This window comes from Panicum virgatum, chromosome 2K (assembly GCF_016808335.1).
Source record: "Panicum virgatum strain AP13 chromosome 2K, P.virgatum_v5, whole genome shotgun sequence".
NCBI classification, from domain to species: Eukaryota; Viridiplantae; Streptophyta; class Magnoliopsida; order Poales; family Poaceae; genus Panicum; species Panicum virgatum.
This window is the reverse complement of record NC_053137.1, coordinates 19675847-19685546: the sequence shown is the minus strand read 5'-3', so window position 1 is coordinate 19685546 and position 9700 is coordinate 19675847. Positions and strand designations below refer to the sequence as shown.

Below are 9700 nucleotides of genomic sequence, written 5' to 3'. Positions count from 1 at the left end.
CAGGTGATCAAGAATGAGATTATGGAAAGGAGGTTGGCTTGTGGGGGGCCAGAGTTATCTTTTTATGGTTAATGTTTAGCTGCTTCCATCTAGAGTTTGAGTTCTTCTTTAATTATGTAATTTTGGTACTGTAATCTGTTGGATTTGCTTCTTCTCCCTTAAATGACATAGCAGTGCTCATGCAAACTTTTTTTTAAAAAAATCAGCCACAATTAATCAAGAAAGTTTAACTCACAAAAAGTTTGCCTATGAATAAATTGGGCCCGCCAGTAGCATGGTAGAGTGTTTGCTGCTGCAGCAACGGCAGCCGAGCGGACACGGTTTCAGCTCCAAGTATTATTCGAGATGAATTGGAGCTAGGGCTATATTGAGACTAGGGCTAGGGCTAGGAGTTGGAGCTAGGGCTATATTGAGACTACTTATTTGAACTCTTTTGATTTGAATTTAGACTAAAATATATATTTAACCTAGTTTGTTTTAATTTATAAACTTCATAATGAGCTTGGAGATAGGAGCTTGAGTTGTGCTAGGGATGGTTCAACTTTCTCAATAAGTAGCAGTAACACTTTTTTGAAAGACAAAAAATAATGAGACCAAACCAGTCTTGATTAACCGTGAAAATTTTACCCAAGAAAAATTGCCTATATTAAATGAAGTGAGATGCCAAATAGTTAGTTGATGTAGCATTAAACGTGTGTATATACACTGGTGGAGACAAGCCAGTTGCCTGGTCCGAAGTCAAAAAGGTCTAATGATAAATTTTATGCAAAAGTAGTGAAATATTAGAAAGCTACAAAAAGGTTAGACATGTATTAGCAGTTTAGCACGGGGCTAGTAGAAACCTGTCTTGATCACGAACCAAGTAACCAAAAGTGGCAAGCATTACTGTCATCACAATCAAAAGGATGCCACCTTGACACTTTCATGTTATCCAAAACAGTGAAAAGCAACCAGCACTATGCAATCATGTTGCGATTTTATCATACTAAATTATTCGCATAATTCTCAAACTGTTTTCGTCAGTACCCCTTGTAGATTAACCAAGCCTTCTATTGTTATCCTCCTTTTTTAATATTTCTATAAATTTGAACAGGAAAATTCAAATGGATAAATGTTAAAATCACCCAAAAGGAGGAAGCATATATTTTCTCAAATGAGGGCTAGTCCATAGACCCAGTCTTGTCACCCGTGACAGCAGGAGACACTGCACAGTAAGCGCAGAATCTTTCCAAATAAAATATAAATAAAAAATCGCGAAGAAGCCCAGACGGAAGGAAAAAAAAAAGGGAAAAAACACAGAAGAAAAAGAGCTGAGAGCAAGCTGAAAGCTGAATGGGCCTCAGCAGCTGCTCGTTCCCCCCTTTCTTCTTCCTCAGATAAGGAGGCCCCAGTCCAGGGATAAAGCTGCGATTTTTTTTCCTTAACCAGTTCGAGCGCTCAGCCGCCTACCAGGAGCAGCAGGAGGTATGATTCTCGCATTGCTCGCCCCCGGGTTCCTCTGTGATTTTTGCTGGTTTTTTCGAGCTCCTCTTACGAGTTTTCTCCGGTCGGAACCTCCTGCTTGCAGCCGAACGCGAGTACTAGCAAGTCCCTTCGACTGCTAGGAGATTTCTGAGTGGATCCCGCTGGGTTGCTTCGTCCTCGCCGCCGATTCGCGGGAGGAAGCAGGTCCTTTGGAAGCGATCTCACTGTTTTTTTGCCACCCCCACAGAAGATCAGAATCAGATCCCTAGAGGAGCTGCGCCGCCGCCCTCTTTTCTGTAAATCTCCTGCCTTTTTGGTGATGTTTTGACTTGCTGTTTACTGCGGCTGCTTCTCTCGCTTCGCCTTGTTTTGGAGCTTTCTGGGATTTCGTCAATTTGCGAGATGAGCTCGTGAAGCCTATGGCTGTGGAAGAACAGGAACGGATCATCAATTTTGCGCTGCGGCTGGGGAAAGTCTAGGAGAAAAGTTTTGGCTTTTAAAAATGGGAGCGGGTCCCACAGAAAACAACAAATAAAATCAAGAAAGTCCTCCTCTTTCCCCTCCATCATCTCCGCTGGGCTCCTGGAGAGTCCTGCCGAGCGCCGTCGCTGCCCCCTTGCCTCCGGAGCAAAATTCCGTTTTCCCAGATCAAGATTGGCGAGGGAGCCCAGGGACACCTGGCGCAGTGCGAGGTGAGCAGAGAGTCTGCAGCTCTCTGCTCCAGCGGCGGCGCAGTCGCGACTGCAGCATCCCGTGCGTGCGAGGCTGCTGCCGCCGAGGCGAGCGCGGCTCCGGCCTCCAGCAGCGACGACTGGGCGAGCGGCGGCGCCATTGTCCTGTCTTCGCCCAGCCCTTTGCCGGCGACGAGCGCAACCTCCAGGTATGCCTCTTCTCTTTCCTTCTGCTGTGCGAGACGGAGCACTCCAAACCATAGCAAAACTCTTTTTTATTCGGATCTGAATCCAGTTACAATATATTGCCTACTAACTTCGATTTCGTTTGCAAGAATTACCGGGTGTACATGTGTACACCCATGTCCTGTGCTGGGTCCGCCCCTGACCAGAGTTTGCGTCAGTTTGCTTCTCTGTTTACTGGTACGGTTTCCCACTGATCTGCTGCTGCGCAGGAAGGCATTCTTTTTGCCGTGCCATGGATGTCACCGATGTTCAGCAGGGTGGGGGATCAATGGATGCCAGAGGCGGTGTGCCTAATCTTTTCCATGCCCTTGGACCGGCACTCCTGATATCAATGGGGTACATTGATCTCGGGAAGTGGGTGGCAGCTGTGGAAGCTGGTTCTCGGTTCGGATTCGACCTTGTGCTGCTGGCTCTCATTTTCAACTTCACTGCAATTGTATGCCAGTACCTTGCTGCTTGCATTGGCATGGTCACAGGGAAGAATCTTGCAGAGGTAACGGTTTACCTGTGTTGTTCCTTGGTTTTGCTGCCGTTCTGTTGAGATTAGTTCAGTCAACATTTGTTTCCATTTCACAATGCCCATGGTGGTTTCATATCCAACTGAAGCTGAAGGAACTGAGAACATTAGAGTGTAGTGACCACTTAGTAGATGCAGTTTGTTGGTAAAGAAAATGGGTCAATGGGGTACCAAGTGAAAGAATGCTGCTCTTTATAATGCAATTTTAGCACAGGATGTCGGAGCCTTTTTTTTGTATTTTCTGGGGGGATGACGGAAAATGAATTTTTAACTCATCTTAGGATTCTTTCTGTAGCTTCCACTTTAACAATGGACAGAAAAAAATAAATATAAAACTTTCCTTGCTTTTTCGAATTTCTTTTATTTTTATCTTGCTCATGATATTGCTTTGAAGTTGCTAACTTTTCCATGCTTTTGACGTGAAACAAAGATATGCCACCAAGAATACAACAAGCCAACATGTATCTTCTTGGGTGTTCAAGCTGGATTGTCATTGCTGACATCAGAGCTGACTATGGTATTACACGCTTCCTTGGATTTCTCCCTCGTCTTAGATGTTTAATTTGTGAATTCCTGGCCTTTTAGGCATTGTTACATGCATTCTACATTGGCAAAAATATTTAGCAAGTAGTTTGGAGTTTTGGACCTGCTATATTCTGATGGCTATGTCTGGAATTTTCAGATATTTGGCATTGCACTTGGATTCAACCTCCTTTTTGAATATGATGATCTCATCACAGGGATATGCTTTGCAACAGTTGTACCTAATCTGCTGCCATATGCTATATCCGGCCTGGTAATATTACAACTTCAACAAGGATACTTGCACAAAAATTGTAATATGCTGATGCGACTATATGTTGCTGGTTACTCATCCTTTATATCTACTCTAGGGAAAGAAGATGGCAGGGACAGTAAATGCCTGCATAGCAGGATTTGCACTTCTGTGTTATGTGCTTGGCCTATTGGTTAGCCAACCACAAATTCCTCTCACAGTGAACGTAATATTTCCCAAGCTGAGTGGTGAAAGTGCTTACTCTCTGATGGCTCTTCTTGGCGCAAACATAATGGCGCACAACTTTTACATTCATTCATCAATTGTTCAGGTAAATTGTTTGATTAGTGCACTTGGACTTATAATTTAGTAGACATGGGCTTGTCAGAATTGGTTGAAACTTAACAGTGACATGTATTTTGATTTCAGTTTGTTGTTTATACGAGTTTGGAAACACCAAACAACTAAGTGTCGGGCTGTTAGCAAGTAGTTTACTATTATAATTATTAGACTTCTGCTGATTCCACTTTAATATTGGATACAACTCGTAAACTGTATTTATGTACTCTACCAATTAGATGAATTGTGGTTACGCTGCATCCAAATGAAACCAGATGCGGAAACACATGTTTCAATTGTTTCCATAATTTCATATAGTTGCTCACAATGGGATGCATAATTTGTTCATCTGTGCACATTTTCCTCAACTTTTAGCAAGTTTTCATAATTCGTGGAATTTTGTGCCTTGTTTTAGGTTTGGTAGCATATTACCCAAAATCGAAATAGTGGCATTTGTAACTTTTCACATTTTGCTCAGTGAATAATATTGGCAAGTGCATGAAATGAAAGTAGCAGCAATTTGCACACTTGTGCATTTGATCAGTCATCTTCAGTTTCCATTTGTATTCTTAATGAAGAAACATTGTATTTGCAGGGTCAGAAAAGATCGTCTGCAGTTGGTCTTGGTGCCTTATTTCATGACCATCTTTTTTCGATCTTATTTATTTTTACTGGGATCTTTCTGGTGAATTATGTTCTAATGAACTCTGCAGCCGCTGAATCCACTAATACTCTTCTCCTCACTTTTCAAGATGTTGTGGAGCTAATGAACCAGGTTAGAGCCTACATTTCCTACTTGACACCTGTGCTAAGTTTCTGCTAAAAATCTTATCTAGAAGCAATCCTTCTGTGCTTTAGAGCTGAACTTTTGATTATTTTGCAGATATTTGTAAACCCTCTGGCACCAACAATATTTTTAGTGGTTCTTCTCTTCTCCAGCCATATCATCTCATTGACATCTGCTATTGGTAGCCAAGTGATTTCGCAGCATTTGTTTGGTCTAGACATTCCACTGTCAGGGCATCATCTCTTACTGAAGGGTTTTGCCATAGTTCCTACTCTGTACTGGGCAAAAGTTGCAGGTGCTGAAGGGATATACCAATTGTTAATTATATGCCAGATTATTCAGGCCATGCTCCTTCCGTCATCAGTCATCCCACTTTTTCGTGTTGCTTCATCAAGAGCAATAATGGGTGCCCATAGAGTGTCTTTGCATCTGGAGATACTGGGTTTTCTCGCATTTCTCCTTATGCTATTTTCAAATATCATATTTGTGGCAGAAATGCTGTTTGGTGACAGTGGCTGGATGAACAATCTAAAAGGATATACTGGAAGCCCTGTGGTGCTCCCACATACAGTTTTCATTCTAGTCGCATGTATATCTGTTGCTTTTTCACTGTACCTGGCTGTTACACCATTAAAATCTGGAAGTAATGAAGCTGAATCACAGGAATGGTCTGTACATTCTCAGAGAGAGCTCTTGGGTACTCCTCAAGGAAGGGAAGAGGATGAAGTGGACAATGTTATGTATGAGGAAGATCAGAGATCAGATATCGATCCTTCTCCCAGGGATCTGGTGGACAACCATTCACAAACAGCTATGGGATATATTGATACTTCTGACACTGCTGTTGAATCTGATCACGACTCTCAACAATCTACTGCTTATGCACCCGCTGTTCCAGAAACCTGCCCATCCCCATCATACACTCCTGAAGAGTCAAAATCTGTTGTTGCAGTCAACTGGCCGGAGCCTTTGGAGAAGGTTTCCGCCTCTACTGTGATAGAGGAAAGTACAATAGAAAGTGTGGACTCTAGAAGCACGACTGAAAGGGATGTTTTAGTAGAAACTGATGTTCTTCCAGACAAGGATAAGGAATATCTAAATGTTATGGAGTCTGAGAAGTCAATTGTTGGTAGCACCCCTTCTTGTGTGTCCGATGATGGCCCTCCATCCCTTACCTTTAGCAGGGGGAAATGTTCAGATGCAGGCAATGGCAACGGGAGTCTCTCGAGGTTATCTGGTCTGGGTCGTGCAGCAAGAAGGCAGCTGGCAGCCATACTTGATGAGTTCTGGGGCCATCTCTTTGACTACCATGGTAAGCTCACTCAAGAAGCTAGCACTAAAAAGTTTGATATCTTACTTGGGCTAGGCCTTAGAACACCTAGCTCAGCTGCAAGAACAGATAAACAAGCTATTGAAATCCCCAAGAGCCCAATGGTGAGAGACACAATGCGAGGGTCAGCTTTCTTGTCAAACTCAGTGGACATGATGTCCCCTAAGAATGAGATGTCGAACTTGGAACTTACATATGGGCTTCAGAGGGGCACAAGCATGGGATCATCAACCTGGTCTCAGGGCATGCAGCTACCAAATACACAGCTGCAGAGCTCAACCAACAGCCTACTTGAGCAAAGCGCAAGACTGAACTCGAATTTTGGTGCGCCATCTTACTCAGACAACAATCAGTTCTACCAGCCTGCAACAATTCATGGGTATCAGCTTACGTCTTACTTGAAACAAATGAATGCCCGCCGAAATCCTTACTCTAGCACGTCACTGGACCCTCAGTGGCTTCCAAAATCATCCATGCCTGCTGCGCCAACCTATGTTGATTCCATGATGCATTCTCGTAACCAGAATCTTCTTGCTTCACTGGGTGCTACTCCTTCACAGATTGCAGCGACATCCCGCATTGGTTCAATGATGACAGAAAGATCGTATTATGATCCTGCTGTTGTTGATGGGAGTGAAAGTGCTGGCTCATCTGCTTACTCAAAGAAGTACCACAGCTCACCTGATATATCTGCAATAATTGCTGCAAGCAGAACTGCACTGTTGAATGAAGCAAAGTTGGGTGGTGCCATTGGACCCCAGCCGTACATTAGCAGGCTGGCATCAGAAAGATCACAATATGCAAACTCAATAGCCCGTCCTGCAGCTCCCCTAGCGTTTGATGAGCTTTCACCTCCTAAACTCCAAAGTGATATCTTCTCAGCGCAGTCAAGTATGAGCCCTAGTGCTAGATCCCTATGGGCTAAGCAACCATTTGAGCAATTGTTTGGCATGTCAAGTGCAGAGCTCAGTAAAGGTGACTTTAATCATTCTGGCAGATCAGGTGGCATGCCCAAGGATGATTTTTCTTACAAGGAGTCTGAAATGAAGCTTCTTCAGTCCCTCAGATTCTGCATTATGAAGCTCCTGAAGCTAGAGGGGTCAGGGTGGCTGTTTAAGCAAAGTGGTGACTGTGATGAAGATCTAATTGATCATGTTGCTGCAGCAGAGAGGCTACTGTTGCAAGGAACTACTGAGAATCAACTGCTTCATGGTGATCGTCAGCAACCATCTTCTGATCAGGCGGACATTCAGTACATGTGCACATTGCCCAATTGTGGAGAGGACTGCGTTTGGCGCGCTTCCCTTGTTGTTAGTTTTGGTGTCTGGTGCATCCGCCGAGTACTAGACATGTCTCTAGTGGAAAGCAGGCCTGAACTTTGGGGCAAGTATACTTATGTACTTAACCGTCTTCAGGTGAGTTTGTTTAAGTCCCGAATTAATGTAACTTTATGCTCATTTTGGTTTCATAACATGTGAGCTATTAATACGTAGTTCATAATTGCAATAATTCATTTTTGCGTTTATTTTCTCTTAATAATCTGATGCAGGGAATCCTAGACCCTGCTTTCTCCAAGCCTCGAAGTGCTCTGACCATATGTGCCTGCCTTCAGAAAGACATCAGAGTGCTCAACAATCTGCCGCACAGTGGAGTATCAGCAATGGGAGCCATTCCCATGCCTATCAGGGGCACCTTCACAACTGCAGCAGTAGTCCTGGAGATGATCAAGGATGTGGAGACAGCAGTATCAGGCCGCAAGGGCAGGAGTGGCACGGCAGCTGGAGACGTTGCCTTCCCCAAGGGGAAGGAGAACCTGGCTTCTGTACTCAAGCGGTACAAACGGAGGCTTGCCAGCAAGGGACAGTAAGGCGTTGGTCGACAGCGATTGCAATTTTAGAGAGTTTGACCATTGTTCTCCAGGGATGCGCCATCGGCCTCCTGGAGTCCTGGATTTTTTCGTTGCGCAACGTTTGCAGGGACAGGTTGCCTGATGACCAATCCCTTCCAGCAAGTTCTTTTTGTTCTTTTTTTGATTTTTTCTGGCATGTGATGTTGTATAAGGGTAACTACGTATCTGCACAAAAGGACCCCAAAATGTACAAGGAAAGGAAATGTAGTCTGCTGATGCAGCATTGTAAAGTCCACTCTCTGCAGGTTAACCCTTTTTGGGGCCTTCAAATGTTTGTGCCCTATGTTATGACCCCTGCAGAGAGGTTGCAAATACTGAACCACTCACAAATTTGCAGCTGTCACGGAATCATTTTGTAATTTCCTACATTCTGTTCACAATTATTCCTTGTTTGCCCATTGTGTCATTTGCCATGAAAACCTGCCTTTTCCCCTTGAAATTCAGTGTTCATCTTGTTTCAGCCCCTCAGATGATTGCTGATGGAGCCATAGAGGCCGTTGTACTCATCTGAATTTGTAAAAAGCAGTTTATACTCTTGTATGACCCAGTGAAGGATCAGAAGAAACACAAATGGGGACAACTACTTTTTGAAGTGTGTTGCAGTTGCAGTCAATACTGAAGATCAGTTATTGCCATTACTACAATACAACATGAGGAAGGAAATTAAGATGGTAATGTAAAACCATAGAACTAAGCTGCTAGGATTTTCCTCGTAAGCAAGAGATAAACACAGGAACAATGCTGAGATAATTTTTTTTTGCACAATAGACAAGCTAAATATTAATTCTGGAATGTTTCTCCTTGCACTTCTATCTAGGCTTGAATGTCGAATGAGATTCTGTAGCACAGATTCTTTGCAAGCCAACATTTTGTACAAGAAAATGAATTGTAGTCCGCTGATGCAGCATTGTGAAGTCCACTATCTGCAGGTTGGGTCCTTCGGCTTCAAGTGTCATCTCCCTGCAGAGAGGTTGCAAATACCGAACAACTCACGAATTTGCAGATGTCAGGAACTCATTCTCCAAATATCTACATTTCGTTCGGGGATTGTACATGAGTTTTGTGTCTGAAAATTCATGTCAGCATGGTCTTCTCTCTCGTGTCCCCCCTTAGCTTCCTGCTTCCAGCCTCCGTGCGCGTGTCCGTCGCGAGCTACGGCCACGGTCTGCTCTGCTCGCTCGGCCGTCAGATGATCCCAATCCACGCATCCGGCAGCCCATGCTACAACGCAGGAGCAAGAGCTATCCCAGGCTAGTCGTCTCCCCGACCTCCGTCTTCGGGCACCCAGCTCCTGAGGCGCCACCGCCGCGCCGGCAGCTTCTCCGGAGGAGCTTGGAGTACCCAGAGCGGCGCGCGCGGGGAGCTGGAGGAATGGCTACGCGGAGGTGAGCAAATCTTGACGAAGGCTCTCGCAGGCGGCCTAGCGGCAGAGGGGTAGCCGGCAGCGCGGCCTCTGTCTGATCACCGAATTATGCTGACAACGTTAGATGGCAGCTTGTCGGCATCATGAGCAGATTGGGCCTAAAGCTGTGCAGCCTAGACCTTAACAGTCGTGCGTATTAGGATCAGGGTTCACCAAATCGGTGGGAACCGGTCCGGTTTGACCGGTACCAAACCGGCCCAAATTCAAAATTCAAATTTAAATTTTAAAAAAAGAAAAAT

The 9700-nt window shown here is 44.5% G+C and overlaps 1 protein-coding gene across 1 annotated transcript; it reads left to right on the top strand.

Annotated features, from left to right (window-relative positions):
- Positions 1 to 1272: 1272 nt before the first annotated feature.
- Positions 1273 to 8436, top strand: LOC120670371 (protein ETHYLENE-INSENSITIVE 2-like). Its single transcript, XM_039950456.1, has 9 exons — positions 1273 to 1464; positions 1568 to 2344; positions 2591 to 2874; positions 3329 to 3415; positions 3581 to 3694; positions 3792 to 4004; positions 4608 to 4787; positions 4896 to 7544; positions 7679 to 8436. Exons 3-9 carry the CDS (start codon positions 2614 to 2616, stop codon positions 7994 to 7996), a joined length of 3822 nt encoding a protein of 1273 aa, XP_039806390.1. The 5' UTR covers positions 1273 to 1464; positions 1568 to 2344; positions 2591 to 2613; the 3' UTR covers positions 7997 to 8436.
- The last annotated feature ends 1264 nt before the right edge of the window (positions 8437 to 9700 follow it).